This window comes from Talpa europaea (genome assembly GCF_964194135.1).
Source record: "Talpa europaea genome assembly, chromosome: 8".
Lineage (NCBI taxonomy): Eukaryota > Metazoa > Chordata > Mammalia > Eulipotyphla > Talpidae > Talpa > Talpa europaea.
This window is the reverse complement of record NC_140075.1, coordinates 122,105,882-122,120,742: the sequence shown is the minus strand read 5'-3', so window position 1 is coordinate 122,120,742 and position 14,861 is coordinate 122,105,882. Positions and strand designations below refer to the sequence as shown.

At 73.1% G+C, this 14,861-nt stretch overlaps 1 protein-coding gene across 2 annotated transcripts; it reads right to left on the bottom strand.

The window, feature by feature from the left end:
* Positions 1-460: 460 nt before the first annotated feature.
* On the bottom strand, positions 461-13,371 carry CEP170B (centrosomal protein 170B; the record flags this gene model as incomplete). 2 transcript variants are annotated; one of them, XM_084239690.1, is made up of 18 exons in its annotated part: positions 13,163-13,371; positions 9,610-9,699; positions 9,048-9,126; positions 8,744-8,802; positions 7,685-7,823; positions 7,287-7,391; positions 6,743-7,210; positions 5,908-6,623; positions 5,503-5,673; positions 5,122-5,212; positions 3,332-5,011; positions 2,212-2,452; positions 1,816-1,975; positions 1,561-1,704; positions 1,180-1,268; positions 977-1,070; positions 828-879; positions 461-711 (listed from the first exon to the last, which is right to left on the bottom strand). In XM_084239690.1, exons 1-18 carry the CDS (start codon positions 13,265-13,267, stop codon positions 461-463), a joined length of 4,734 nt encoding a protein of 1,577 aa, XP_084095816.1. In that variant the 5' UTR covers positions 13,268-13,371. The 2 variants fall into 2 exon arrangements, with proteins under 2 accessions (XP_084095816.1, XP_084095817.1); XM_084239691.1 differs by having other exon boundaries at positions 2,212-2,347.
* Positions 13,372-14,861: the final 1,490 nt, after the last annotated feature.

The following is a 14,861-nucleotide window of genomic DNA, read 5'->3' as shown; positions in this document are numbered from 1 at the left end:
CCCAATGTCCACATGGTCACTTCTTGGCCGGTCGCTGGGTCTAGGGGGGTTTGGCACTGAACAACCCCAGGCCCAGCCCACCTGCTGACGGGGCAGGTCAGGCCAGTGCCTGGGGCCTCCGGGCAGAGCGCCCCCCAGGGAGGCTGTGATGGCACCGACTCTTTCCTTTAAAGCTAACAACAAAAATAACAGAGATGGAAAGGGGGGGATGGAAGGGGTGGCCCTGGGGGCAGATGGAGGGGCGGGGCGCAGGCCCACCCCTGGGCCCTTGGGGATGGCCACAGCAGGAGCTGGGCCTGCAGGACTGGGGGCAGGATGGGGGCTGGACCCTGGTGGGTGCTGGCGGGGGCTGAGGAGGGGGCTGGGTGGCGGTGTGACCCCAGGTCATGGCACGCGGGGTCTGGGGGGGTGAGCCAGAGGGAGGGCGGCAGCAGAGGGTGTGCGGAGCCGCCAGGGCCGCCTAGATCAGGAATCTCTCTGCGTCTGGAAGGAAGTCAGGGAGGAAGGCGGGGTCCGGGAGACCAGGGGACCCGCAGTTGGCCCGCGGATAGCCCCTGAGGGCCAGGGTGGGCAGCAGGGTGTCGGCCACGGCGGGCGAGGATGGGCTTTGGGCTGCGGGCCTGCCCTTCCCCGCCTGGGCTGAGCTCAGGCGGCCCTGGTTTCCGGTCAGCAGGTCCAGGTTCCCACTGGGGTCCACGATGGCGTTGATGACTGGGGGGCAGGGGGCCAGTGACTCCGAGGCCTTCCCCGGCCCTGCTGGTCACGGGCTGAGCCCCCCCAGCCCCGCTCGCCCTGCCGCCCGGTGGCACCCACCCAGTGGCACCCACCTTCCAGCTGCTTCTGCACCCGCCTCAGTTCCTTCAGGATGGAGCTGATCTCCTGGAGGGGCGGGAGGGGCGCGTGGAGCAGACCGCGGGGGGCCCTGCCCCCGCCCCCCACCCCACCCCCACCCCGCCCCCGCAGAGCCGCTACCCACCTTGTTGGACGTCTTCAGGATGGGCACCTCGTTCTCGGCGTTGATCCTGGCCTCCAGGTCCTCCCATGCCCGCCCCGAGTTCTGGAAGAGGACCCTGCCGGCCGGGGCGGCCAGAGGACGGTCAGGGGCGCCGGGCAGACCCCACGCCCGCCCGGGCTGGCTGGCCATCGGCCCCCGCGCCGCCCGCTGCGCGGCCCACTCACTTCATCTTCTCCGCCAGGTGCTCCGTGTTCTCGCGGATGGCCTGGGACAGCTGGGACACGGGGTTCAGCATCAGGTTGTCGAAGATCACCTGGGGAGGCGGGCGTCAGCGCAGGGGCCGCAGCCCCGCCCCAACCCGAGCCCCGCCCCCAACCCGAGCCCCGCCCCCAACCCGAGCCCCGCCCTGTGCGAGCCCCGCCCCAACCCGAGCCCCGCCCTGCGTGAGCCCCGCCCCCAACGCCCGCCCTGCACGAGCCCTGCCCCAAACCAAGCCCCGCCCACCAGGGCCCTGCCCTTGTCCAGGCCCCGCCCCGGGCCCCGCCCCACGCCTCCAGGCCCCGCCCCGCGCCGCCCCGCGCCGCCCCGCGCGCCCGGGCTCCTGCCTCCTCGCGGCTCCGGGGCCGCGTCCTCGGGGCCGCGCCGTCCTCCTGGCTGCTGTTCATGTTCTGGTCCAGGCCCCGCGAGCACAGGGCGCCGGGCGGCACCTTCTGGAAGTTGAGGCTGGCCTCCGGGATGCGCTGCACCAGCTGTGGGGCGGGCGGGCTGGTCCACCTGCTGGCCGCCGCCCGCGCCCAGGGAGCAGCGCGGGCGGGACCCCGCCGCCCCCCGCGCCCGCCCGCGCGTCCGGGCCCGCTCACCTCCTCGCGGGCTGAGATGGTCGAGGCGGGGGTGCTGGGCACGGTGCTGAGGGAGGGGCTGCGGGAGGGCCGCGGGGAGCCCAGTGAGTCCCCGTCTCCAGCCACATCGTGGATCTCCCGGGCCAGGATGGCCACGTCCTTCACCAGCGTCTGGCTCAGCCTGCCGCCCCGGGGAGGAAGCAGTCCAAGCCGCGCCCGGGTGGGGGGCGCCCGCTGGCCGCCCCTCCCCCACGCCCCCCAGGGCAGCCGCCCGAGGGGCAGCCCCAGACTGCCCAGCCAGCCCCGCCCCGCCCCGCCTGCCGTCCACACGCCTGCCCTCTGAGCCAGCACGCCTTCGCGGAGCCCCCGGGAGAGCCCCCAAGCTGGGCTGGTCCAGGGGACTCGGCCCGTGCTCACCGGGCAATCTCGGCGATCTCCGCTGTCTGCACGATGAAGCCGTAGGGGTCGGCCTCCTCCTCGTCGTCCGTGTCGCGGGGGCCAGGGCCACGGGCACAGGGCCGCCCGCAGCTGCCCACGCGGGGTGTCTGCGTGGCTGCTGAGGCCCGGGCACGGCCGTGTTTGGGGGAGCCGTGGCGGGAGCCGTACTCCTCCTCGGAGGTGGACGTGCAGTCGGAGCCCTGCTGCCGGCGACGCGCACCTGGGCCATGGAAAGGCGGGGGGGACAACAGCAGCGCTCAGGGCCCAGTGGTCAGGCCCTGCGGCTGGCCACACGCAGTGGACGCCCCTCCTCAGGTGTCCTTGTGCCCAGCTGGGGCACATGCGGGGGGGGGGTAGCCAGGGTTGGGGTCCAAGGGGTCCACGCCTCGGATGGACACCGGCACCCCCCTTCACGGCGGCCAGTGGTGCCCAGCAGCTGCCCTAGAGAGAGAGCCTCCCGGGGCTGCACTGGCATGAATGGGCCCAGTAGCCTTGCCCCCATCCGCCCAGGGGCCCCGCACCGGCAGGCAGGAGGAGCCCGTGGCACCGGGGGCCCAGTGGGGTGCAGGCAGGGTTGGGGAGGTTGGCAAGAGCAGCTGCTCAGGCTGGGCCAGCAGCCCCTACACCTCAAACCAATTCACTTGGATGATGGGTTGGCCCTGGGGGAGGGCAGCCACCCTGGGCAAAGGCCAGCTCCAGCGCAACACAGAGCTTGGCTGCACAGGGTTTCCACCCTGCAGAGGCTGGCACAGACCCCACTGTAGGGCCCGAGTCCCTTGTGGAGCAGCAGGGGCCAGGCCCCCAGCCCCATGGTGGACGGCTGGATCTGGACCTGACCCGCCAGCGGTTGGGCCCCGCCCAGAGAGCAGGACCCAGGGAGGAGGGGCGGCCACCCAGTGCCCACAGCCACCCTGGCCCCAAAGATGGAGTCTGTGCCCGGCCTGGAGGCGGTGGGGCTTCTGCCTCCTCGCCAGGACAGCCGGGAGCCTAGTGGCCCCACAGAGTGCCCCCCGCTTCGGGAACGGGGCCCCGCAGGCCCCTAGCCGGCTCCTGGCTGACACAGGCAACTGCAGCCCCCCGCCCCCCTCCCGGCACTCACTGGAGGAAGAGTACCGGGCACTGCCCGGGCGGGCCCTGCTGAAGGGCTGGCGGGCGGCCGGGGCCGTGGTGCCGGTGGTCTTCCTGGCGGTGGCCCGGGCCTCGGCTACATTGGGCCTCCGGCCGGGGCAACATAGCTCCACGCTGCGACCGGAGAAGCCAGTGCGTGCAGGCAGCGGCTCCGAGTCGCTGGGCCCTGTGAAGGAGCCGGCCCGCTTCCGGGGCATGGCCAGGATGTCCAGGCGCGAGAGCTTCTTGGTCTGCTCGGCGGCCGGCCGGCCTGCCGGCTCAGGAGGGGCCAGGGGCCCCCGTTCGCCATCCGCGGCCTCTGTGTCCGAGGTGTCCCCCAGTCGGGCTCGCCTCAGCCGAGACGCCCGCGTGGGCCGGGGGGTTGACAGGCTGTTGGAGCGGGTCAGCAGCTGCTGCACCTTCTGGCTGCTGGCAGAGCCGCGCCCCTGTTCCTCCCGGGCGGCCGGAGACGGCGGTGGAGCCGCTGGTTTTCGGCGAGGCCCTGGCCGCCCTGCCCCGGGGGCCTCGGGGTCAGAGGTGACCAGGTCTGAGCCCGAGGGGTGGGTCGGGCCACTGCCACGTTCCTCGTCAGGCCAGTCTAGGGACCCCCGGGGCCCAAGGACACGCCGCCCAGGTGGGCGCCGTCCTGGCTCCCCACGGACCGCGTCCGGCGGGCAGTGCTGTTTCTCCGAGAGCCGCTCCTGGGTGCAGTTGGGGGCAGTGCCCCCGGGGGACGGCGCCGCGGGTAGGGCCGACCGCATGTCCTTCAGCAGCCCCCCAGGCTGGGGGGTTGTGGGGCTGGGCCCATTCTTGCCGCTGAGCAGGCTGACAGTGCTGGCCGTGTCCACATCGGAGTCCCCAGACAGAGAGTCCTCTGGCCGCCGCAGGGTGCTGTCCAGCTCGCCCTCCGCCTCCCCCGCCGACCTGGAGAGCAGTCGGGCCTCCAGGGCCGCCAGGGCTGTCTCCGTGTCTTTCAGGATCAGGTGGGTGTCCTGGGAGTGCAGGTCCATGCGAGCTGCCCGGGCCGCAGCCAGGTCCTGTAGGAGTGGGTGGCTGGAAATGTGTGGGAGCTGGCCGGGAGCCGGGGGGCCGCTGCCGGGGTCCTTGGTGAAGCTCTCCTGCCGGACGAAGGCCAGGGCCTCCCTGGGTGGGGCCGGGGCCTCAGGCTCTGGGGACCGAGCCGTGCGAAGCTGGATGACCATCCTCCCGCTGGTGCTCACGTAGATGCTGTCCCGAGCAGGTGGGCCCTGCACGTCCCCTGGGGCCACAGTGGGCTTCACAGCGCAGGCCGCTTCCCCGTTCTGCTCTCCAATGAAGAAGGAGGTGGGGTCGGGCTCCCCAGAACCCCTCGGGGAGTGCTGGCCCCTGGTCCATGCAGGGCCCTGCTGGGGGCTCTTGTGTCGCTCCTCTTGCGGGCCCCCCCCCAGCTCGGGCCCTCGCCCGCCGTCTGAGCCGCTGGCGTCACTGAGGCTGTCGGGCTCCAGGTCCTCCTGGCCCACGGGGTGGCCGGCCTGCTGGCTGACCGGCTCTGGGGGCCCCAACCCGCTCCTCCTGGAGGCCTCAGAGCCGGCAGGGCTGTCAGTTCTCTCGCTGGGGAGCGGGGGGAGCAGGCGCCGCTGGCGCACCGGCAGGACCCCATCCAGTTCCGCGCCCCTGCGTCCAGTGCCGTCCTCTACGGAGTAAGGACTGCCGGTCAGTGTGGCCGCTGGCAGGCCCTCCGCCAGGAAGGCCACGCGAACTCACTCAGCCCGCTGGGTCCCGATGCAGCACAGCGCTGCTTACCTGACTGGCCAGGGTCAGAGTAGCTGTCCGCCAGGCTGGCCCAGCGGGACGCCCACTTCTGAGCCCCAGGAGAGCCCGGTCCCGGAAGGCCCTGCAGAGAGGAGGACAGGAGCGGTCTGCAGCCAGAACCTGGCGGGCGGACCTGGCAACACCCGCCACTGCCGGGCCCCACCCGCCTCCTCTGGGCTGCGGGTGCTCCCCGGCGCCGCCCCTGGCCCCAGCAGCCCGACACATGGCCACACCTGCCCGGGCTCGGCTGGAGGGCCACAGCATGCCCTCCCTGCCCGAGGCAGCCGCCCGCCAGGGCACAAAGGGGTCTGCCCTGCACAGACAAGGCCTCTGGACACAGAAGGGCCCCCAGGGGGGCCCACCGCTCCACACCTGGAGATCTCCCTGGGGGGCCATGCCCCCAGGCCGGGAGGCCAGCTCCTGCAGCAGGGCCAGCCGCTGGGCCGTGCTATCAGCAGTCTCATCTCTGTCCCCGCCGATGACTGGGCGGAAGGTGGCTGAGGATGCCCTGGAGAGCTCAGGGGACTCCAGGACCCCAAAGACCTGTAGGGAGGCAGGGCAGGCCCTTGGTTCTGACGCTGGCAACAGGCCGCACCCCCACACAAGCCCCATCCCCAGCACAGGCCTCACCCCCAGCACAGGCCCTACCCCGGGCACAAGGCCCACCCCGGCACACGCCCCACCCCTGGCACACGCCCCACTCCCGGCACAGGCCCCACCCCGGGCACAGGCCCCACCCCTGGGCCCCAGGCCCGGACCCAGCGCAGGGCCGCCCACCTGGTCGATCATCTGGCGGGCCTCCTCCACCTCCGGGTCCTGCGCCTCCGTCTCGATGGTGTAGGTGCCCGCGTCGCTGAGGCTGTCGTCCTCCTCCTGCCGGGGAGCCTTGCTGAGCGGGGGGTCCGCAGGGGCTGGCGGTGGGGTCGAGGGAGCCACGGGGCTGGCCCCACGGGGCGTCAGGGGGCCGGGCAGCACCGGGGGCGCCTTCTCCGCGCCAGGCTGGGCCCCGGGGGAGCCCTCCCGCAGACACTGCGCCATGAAGTCCTGGGCCAGGCGCGAGCGGCGCCCCACGCTGCCGAAGGCGCGGGCGGCCGTGCGGGGGGCGGGCGAGGTGCTGCCCAGACGCTCCTCGGTCTTCTCGCGCTTGAGGGAGCTGGCCCGCTGCGGCCCGGAGCTGCCCGCCGCCCGGGCGGGGGCTGGTGCGCCTGGGCGGTCCCTGTCGGCCGGCCCGGGGGCGCGCCGCCTGTCGGCCCTGGGGTCCCCCGGCGGGGTGTGCGTGAAGGACTGGGAGCGCTTCTTGCGCGGCGTGTCCTCGTCGAAGAACTCGATGACAAAGGCCTGCTGGTTGTGCAGCAGCTCCTGGGGGTCCCGCTTGAGCTGCCGCTGAAGCCGGACCTGCTCCCCGCCGCCGTCCGCGGGCGCCCCCGCCGCCGCGGCCGCCTTGGCCAAGGGGTCCTCCGAGTCGCTCTGCGTGCCGTCCTGGTGCTTGTGACCTGGGCAGGCAGGGGACCCGGCCGTCAGCCTCGCAGGGTCCGCGCTGCGTCCCAGCGGCCGCGGTGCGCCCGGGCACGCGCTGCCCGCGCCAGGCCGAGCGGGAGCCCCGCGCACTCACCGCGCAGCGTGCGGCTATGCGTGGGCAGGTCGCTCTTGGTGCTGTGCCGGTCGTCCCCGGGGCAGGCCCGGCATAGCAGGCTCGGGTCGTTCTGCACCAGCCAGTCGGCCACCTTGGTCTCGGCTGAGACCACGTCCCCGGGTGTGGCCTCCCGGCAGGGCCGCCGCGGGCGCAGGGAGAACTTGGTGACGTGGTCCTTGATCTTCACCTTGCCGGGGCTGCCCTCGTCAAACTCGATGGTGAAGGAGGCGTGGCTCTGCACCACGGGGGCCCCGCCCGCGCCGGGGGGCTCATCCTTGGTGGGGGGCTCGTGTGCCGGCGCCTCGGGGGCCCGGGGCTTGGGTGGAACCTCCTTTGTGGGGATCTCGAAGTAGCTGGGCTCCCGCCTGAAGGAGCAGCCCAGCGGCCCGGCGGGGGTCCGGGGGCCGCCCAGCTCCCCAGCCAGCTGGTCCAGCTCCTTGGGGCGCTCTGTAGGAGAGACCGCCTCAGGCCAGGGTGGTGCCCCTCCCCGCCCACCTCTGCCAGGGCCACCTCCAGCACCCACCTGGGTAGAGGTCCTCGGGGCGCTGCTCCTCAGGTGGGGTACCGCCGTCGTCCTCGCCCCACCAGGAGGGCTGCCCGTACAGGGGCGTGCGGTAGGCCGTGGTCTCTGCCCGGAAGACCCCGCCCTGGTCACTGTGGCCCAGCGTGGTGGGAGGGCCGCGGAGACGCTGCACCCCAGGGAGGCCGCACAACATCCCAGCTTCCCCACGCGGTGCCCAGGGCCCCAGCCAGTGACCACGCCCAGCCCCCCCCATCAAGCCCACAGGGCGTGGTGAGTGTCAAGAACCCCACCCCCAGGATTGGCTGCTGGGTGCTTTGCTGGGGAGCTGCACCCTCAGCAGCCCTCTCCAGGGACACGCGTGCCTTCTGCCGGACCCCAGCCTCGGGGCACTGCGCTACCTGCTGCGGGCCGGCGGTCCCCTCGCTCGGGCCTGGGGTTCGAGGACTCGCAGTACGGGGCATGCTCTGGGGGGGTCTCGCCGCGCGTGGGTGCCGTGCCCTGGACGCTCACCTGCAGCTGGCTGGTGTACTTCTCGTGCTGTGGGCGGCCGGGGAGAGGGGGGCAGGTGGGAGGGCCCCCCGCGGCCCCCTCTGCACCTCCCTTCAGCCACAAAGCTTCCTATAGGGAGCTGGGCTGGTGTGGGGCAGAAGCCAGGAAGGGGACCCCAATCACTGAGGGGGGTGCCCCAGGCAGGGGTTCAGGGCACGGGTTGAGGGCAGGGGGAGCCAGGCCCCTCCGAGCAGCGCACCCACGGGTGTGTGCACGTGTGGATGTGTGTGGGCACGCAGGTAGGTACATGTGTACAGGCATGGTGTGTGTGGGTGTCATGGGTGTGTGTGTGTAGGCGTGTGCATGGATGGGAGCACACATGTGCACATGGGTGTGTGTGCGTAGTGTATGTGTGTCTGCGTGTCACACGGGTGTGCACATGCGTGCAAATTTGTGCACACACGTGCCTTTGTGCACACACAAAAATACCTTTGTGTCGCGCACAGGTGTGCGTGTGCACACACATGTGCTGGTGCATGCACAAATGCATGCCAGGAGTGTGTGCAGCCTTGGGTGCGTGCAGTGTTGGGCGCGTGCATGGGTGTGGCCAGCTGGGTGGCCCACCTGCTGGAGCTGAGGTGGGCAGGGCCTGGCTGGGGCTGGCCTGTCCCTCCCAGCCCTGTGTCTCCGGGCAGCCACCCGCGCCCCCTGTGCTAGGGCAGGCTCTGGACGCGCACCCCCGGCCGCTGCCCCCCGCCCCGCGCACCGACAAGCGCGGGGAGAGGCACCCCCCGGTGGCAGGGCCCCCAGGGCCCCCACCAGGCTGTCGCCATGCCCTGCCTGCCCGATGGCGGCAAGGGGCCTGGTCACCATCCTCTCTGGGGCCCAAGGTGCGCCCTCCAGCCAGGGTTGCCAGCGGCCCCTCCCCGGGGCAGGCCGTAGGCGGGCGGGCGGGCGCGGGCACTGACCCGTAGCGCCTCCTCGGGGACGCGGTGCTGCACGCGCTCCAGCACGTACATGTTGGCATGTGGCCGAGTTAAGGAGAAGCGGCGGCCCCGGGAAGGACGCGCCCCGCGCAAGCAGGTCAGGACCAGGGCGCCTGCGCGCTCGCTCGGGCCTGCCCCGGCTCTGCCCTCGCCGCAGGGAGGACGGGCCCGGCTGCCCGGCCGCCCGGGCCCGGCCTGACTCCCCAGGCCCAGGCGGGGAGCCCGAGGCGCCCCCGCAGCGAGGGGCCCACCCGCCAGCCCGGGGAGGGCAGGGACGGAAGGATATCGTAGCCGAAGCGGATGACGTCATTGAGCTTCAGCGTGACGTACTTCTGGTCGGGGATGCGCACGTCATTGACGAAGGTCTGCGGAGGAAGTGCTGGAGGAAGCCCGCGGGCCGCGGCCTCCTGTGTCCGGCCTCGCGGGAAGGGCGAGCACGTCCCTGCAGGGCGCGCCCACCCGCGCTGGCCCCACGCCCCACGCCCTGGCGGCCAGGCCCGGCCCGGCAGTGCACCCGGCCGCGCCCTCGGCAGCCCTGCAGGCCCAAGCTGGCCGGCGGGACCCTGGGCACGGCGCAGGTGGAGCGCGCGGGGCAGGGTCCTGGGGCGCTGGCAAGAACAGGGGCCAGTGGCGCGGGGCCTGGCTCAAGCCTGGGGACCCGGAGGGCAGCCGCGGGCCCCCGCAGGGGGTTTCCCAGGATCCCCTTGCGGTCCAGCACGGGGTCTGGGGCCCAGCAGGGAAGGGTCTCCGGGTCGGAGGGGCTGGGTGGGGAGAGGGGTACGGTGGCCCGACGCCGAGGAGGGCCCTGGCTGGGGGTGCTGTGCTGCAGCGGGCGGGCGGACACTCACCCCGTTCAGGCTGCCCAGGTCCTTCACCCAGTGCTCGTCCCGGCCCTGGTCGTAGTTGATGACGGCGTGCTGCTTGTCCACGCTGCGGGACTGGGCAGACACAGAGGCCTCAGAGGCCCTCCCAGCCGGCCGGGACAGGGCCCGCTGCAGAAGCCCCTACCGCAGTCGGCACCAGTGCTGGCCCCACCCCCACACCTGTGTGTGCACCCCAGGAAGCCCTCCCAGGCCCGGCCAGCTGGCCCCACTGACAAGACAGGCCTGTGGCTGCGGAAGACGCCAGAGGGGGTTCCTCACTGGCGCCCCCTGCCCTCACAACCCCCCAGCCCTGCTGCAGGCATGGGTGCCCCCCAAGGGCAGACAGGGTGGATGGGAGGTCAGGAAAAAGCTGCCCCTACAGAGCCCCCAGCCCGGCTGCAGGAGCACACACAACCTCTCTTTACACACGTGTGCACACAGGCAGGAGCCCTCGCACACACACTGTGCACACGGCTCCTCCGCTTGGGACATGTCAGACCCTCCGCAGCCTCCCAGGACCCCTCACAGGTCAGCTGGGCCCAGCCTCCCGCCACTGGGCTGGGGGACACGGCGGGGACAGAGCCAGCCTCCCCGAGGCACCCACATTGGCTGGGTCCGCCCCGGAGCACAGGCAAGAGGATGGCCGCTGGGCCTGCCCACAGACAGGCGCCTGCCCCCACCCCGGGCCCCACCCGGGACACCCCCCAGATCCTCCCGGCCCTGCGGCTGCTCTCCCCACCCAGGGCCCCAGCTCGGCAGAGGCACGACGCTGCCCGGGGACCGCCACCTGAGTGCCATCTCCGTGCCCACCGGAGGCTGCAGAGGCCGGCCGGGGCGGAGGAGAGTGAGGGGAGGCAGGGCTCCGAGCCACGCCTGCGCCATGTGGGGTCTTCCAGAGGACGCCAGGCCAGTGGGGCCCCGGCCGCCTGCCGCTGGAGCCGGGGGAGCCCTTGCACTGATCCGGCCGGGGCTCCCGGGGCCCTCACCTGTGGCCCCAAGCAAGGGGGCGTCTGACCCTGACCGCCCCACCCCCAGGCTTCCCTCGGCCTCACGGTCCGGGGCACCCCATTGCAGCGCCCCGTTGGCCAGCACTGCCTCCCTCCGTTGGACGCCCGCTTCTCCCCAAAGCAGGCTGCCCGCACTCAGCAGGCCCCCAGCCCGTCCGCCGTCCTCCGCCAGGAGCTGCCTCCGGTGGCCCTGCGGTCGGCCACCCACGCTCCAGCCCAGCCCGGCTGCTCCTCCTGGCCGCCCGCCTCAGCCCAAAGCGGCAGAAGCCCTTGGGTCAGAGGGGCACACTTGGGCGCCTCTGCCCTTCCCAGCTGGCCCCAGACCCCCGGGGGCAGCCCAGGGTTGACAGCGGCCTCCAGGTACAGAAGCACCTTTGCCGAGCCGCCCCTTTCCAGCCCCAGCCACCACCCTGGACATACCCCGGCCTCCTCTGGCACTTCCAGCCCAGTCCGGCCAAAGCCGCGGGCCGCCCCATCCTGCCTGCCAGTCCCCGCGACCCTCAGCACCACAGCCCAGGGGCCTTCCTCCCAGCGCCCCTCAACCAGTCAGCGGCCTCCAACCTGAGGCCACCTCTCTCCCTCCCGCCCACCCCGTGCTCGCAGGGAAATCCCTGAGGCTCATGGCTGGGGTGGGGGAGAGGCAGCCTCATCCGGACCCTGGCCCTTCACACCTTCCTCTCCCCACCAGCAGCTGGACCTCAGGCTGACCCCTCTCCAGCACTGGCCCTCACCTGGCCGGCCCCCACCTACCCCTGGCTTCCAGCCAGACACTGGTGTATAGCGCCCCCCACGGGCATCTGGACCCTGGTCTGCCCTGGCCAGCCCTCTGCTCCCAGCCAGCACTGTCACTGAGGTGGCCCCGCGAGTCCCCAATGCCAGCTGTCCTGGCCCCCGGCGGGCACAGCCTGGGACAAGCACCGGAGCAGGTCCTGGTGGTCTATACCCCAAGACAGACGACACGGGCTCACAGTGGTGCGACTCCTCTTTGGCGAAGCCCTGCCTGGCTGTGCTGGCCCCGCAGCGGCCCCAGCCCAGGGCCTGGGCTCGCCCGCGTCACCTGGGAGGCCACGGCGCGCACAGCTGGGCTGCAGCCGGAATGGCCGAGTGGGCCCCAGCACCAGGCCTGCCACTGGCCGTCGGGCGCAGGCAGGTGAATCTAGCTGTCACCCTCTGGGGCGGCTGCAGGGACCCCCAGACACACGCAGCCACACAGCTGGGGGTACAAGTGAGCCCTGCAGATTACCGGAGCAGGACTCGAGGCCTGAGCCCGGCGTCCTGGGTGCCAAGCAGGCTGAGCCAGTGAATGGGGCTGTGTGGGCCAGGCTGCGGCCCTGCCCAGATCACACCAAAGCTGCTGGACAACCCCTCCCTCTGCCAGGACCGGCCCCGGGGCGGCAGTACCTGCGGCAGTGTTCCCACGCTCCCTCACACTCCCCCACACCCGCCCCGCCTCCAGGCCTTGGTCCCCAAGGAGACGGGTCGAGCGCCTAGGCCAGCCAGGGCTGGACAGGCAGGCCTAGGCCAGAGCCAGCAAGGGGTGGGAGTGCCCAGCCCAGGCTCCAGCATCCCAAGGTCCAGAGACTGGACTCAGAGCCCCGCCTGCCCTGGGCCTGCCAGCCCCTCCCCCAGGGCCGGGCAACTAGCAGAGGCTGGCCAGGGGCTGGCCAGGGCAGCACCCTGCCCTGCACCCCACTCCTATCAAGCAGCATCCCCTCGAAGACCCCTCCTGGCTGCACTGGTTGAAGGGCAGGGCTGCACAGGCTCCTGGGGGCACACGGCGCCCGCTGGGGCCAGAAGCGGTGCTGATACCAGCCCAGCACTCCCGCAGCCCCAGGCGGGCCCCAGGTAGGGGTGGCAGCAGGGCTGAGCCAGGCCCACCATGTTGAGCAGACCCGGCCCAGTGGGTCTGCAACTCCTTCCAGCACCTTCCAAAGGGCCCACCGTGGGCCTGCAGAGGCCAGCACCTGCTGCAGCCAGGCCCGCCCACACACCCAGGCCCACACGCCTGGGCCCTCATGCCCAGGCCCGCATGCCCAGGCCTCTACACCCAGGCCCGCACAATCTCAGGCCCCCATGCCCGGGCCCGCACACCCAGGCCCACATACTCTCAGGCCTACACACCCAGGCCCACATGCCCAGACCCTCACATGCCCAGACTCGCGCACTCTCAGGCCCGCACACCCAGGCCCACACACGCCCAGGCCCGCACGCCCAGATCCATACACCCAGGCCCGCACACCCAGGCCTATATGCTCAGGCTCACACACTCTCAGGCCCGCATACCCAAGCGCACACAGCCAGGCCTCACACTCTCAGGCCAGCACGCCCAGGCCCACACACCCAGGCCTGCACGCCCAGGCCCGCACACCCAGGCCCACACACGCCCAGGCCCAAACACCCAATCCCATATGCCCAGGCCCACACACTCTCAGGCCCGCACACCCAGGCCCACATGCCCAGGCCCACATAGCCAGGCCCGTGCACTCAGACCCGCACACTCAGGCCCGCACTCCCCATCCCGGCACACTCACCTGCAGCATGAGCTCACACTCATCACGCCCCACGAAGATGAGCTCTCGCGGGAGGCGGTGGCGGGTGCCACTGCTGCTCACCAGGAACCAGGAGGTGGCGCTCATCTTGGCACTGGCCCTGAGGGGTGGGGTTGTCAGGGGCCTCAGGGCCGCCCCCCACCCCGCCCGCCTGTCACCCAGACCTCCCCAGCCACAGTGGCCTGGCCCCGTCAGCCTCTCCATCCACACCCCACTTCTCTCTTCTACCGGTGGGGGTGGCCCCACATGTGGCCCTGTACCCTGACCAGAGCTGCACGTGGGACACGGCGTGGCCCACTGGGGCCCCGTGATGCCAGGGGCATGTGCCCGGAAACAGAGGACCAGCCGCCTCCCACCGGTGACTCAGGGCTGCCCAGGCCAGGGCAGTCAAGAAGGGCCGAGTCATCAGCCCGCCGGCCACTGTCCCAGCGCCCCTGTGGTCAGGAGGAGGAGGCCCCGGGAGCAGCAGGTATGGGCAGGGGAGCATGTGGGGGCCCCCAGAGCCCAGGCCCCGGGTCAGCACGCTGAACTGTGAGCCCAGCTGTGTCCACGCAGAAAGGACCCCACCCAGCGCACCTGACCCGCGCACGGCAGGTGAGGCGTGTCCCGAGGGAGGCCGGGGTCTGGGCGCTGCAGCCGCGGGCGCACAGGGCGCGACCACCTCCCCGCAGCCCAGGTGGCGGCCAGGACCCGGGAGTGGAGTGTCCACAAGGCGGTCGGGAGATTCCGCAGGAAGGGCCTGTGAGGGCAGAGGGCGGGAGTGAGCGAGGGGTGGTGCGCGTCCTGGGGGGACCCACGACAGCAGTCTCTGGCCAGCGAGATGCTGGGGGTGTCCAGAAACCGCGAGGGGCTTCGAAACAGTCAAGGGCAGCCCAGCGCAGCCCCACCCTGGTTGGGGGCCCGGGCGACCCAGGCGAGCGAGGGCCTGGGGCAGTGTGGGGGGCAGAGGGGTGAAGGCTTGAGGACCCTGCCGGGAGAGGGGCTGCCCCCAGGCCTGGCGCGCCCCCGCCCAGAGTCGCCAGTGGCAGTGGGCGGGGCCCACTGCAGGCCCAAGCAAGGGCCCAGCCCAGAAGGCCCCTCGCGTGCCCAGGGCTCCTGCCCTGCTGCCCTGTCCAGCCAGAGGCGCGGGCCCCGGAGGCCAGGAGGGGCTGGACCTGCAGCGGCCGCAGGGACCCCGGGAGGCCGGCGCAGGCAGCCGGGGAGGGCCCGCTGGCCGGCCGAGCGCCTGCCCACCCCGCGCCGGGTCCCCAGCGCCCAGCGCGCAGGGCCGGACCCGCCCAGGGAGGCCGCAGCCCTTCGATGCGGCGCCGCCCGGCCGCCTCCGGAGCAGGCCCAGGCCCGGGCCCGCCGCGCCCGCCGCTGCCGCCGCGTCGCGAGGAAGGAGGAGAACCAACACCCGAACTTGCGGCCTCGGCCGCCGCGCCAGGGGCGCCGCCGCGGGGTGCGGGGGGGGGGCGCCCGCGGCGCCCCGCGGCTGGGGGGGCAGGGGCGGGGGGCGGCGGCGGCCGGGGCGCGCGGAGGGGCCGGCGGGCGGGCGCGGGCGCGGGCGGCGCGGGCTGGGGAGACGCGCGGGCAGAGGCCGGCGGGCGGGGAGCGGCGCCTCCTCCCGGGTCGGCGCTGCCGGGCGGGCCGGGCCGGGCCGCAGCCGGCCGGGGCGCGGGGGCCGCGACGCCCCTGGCCG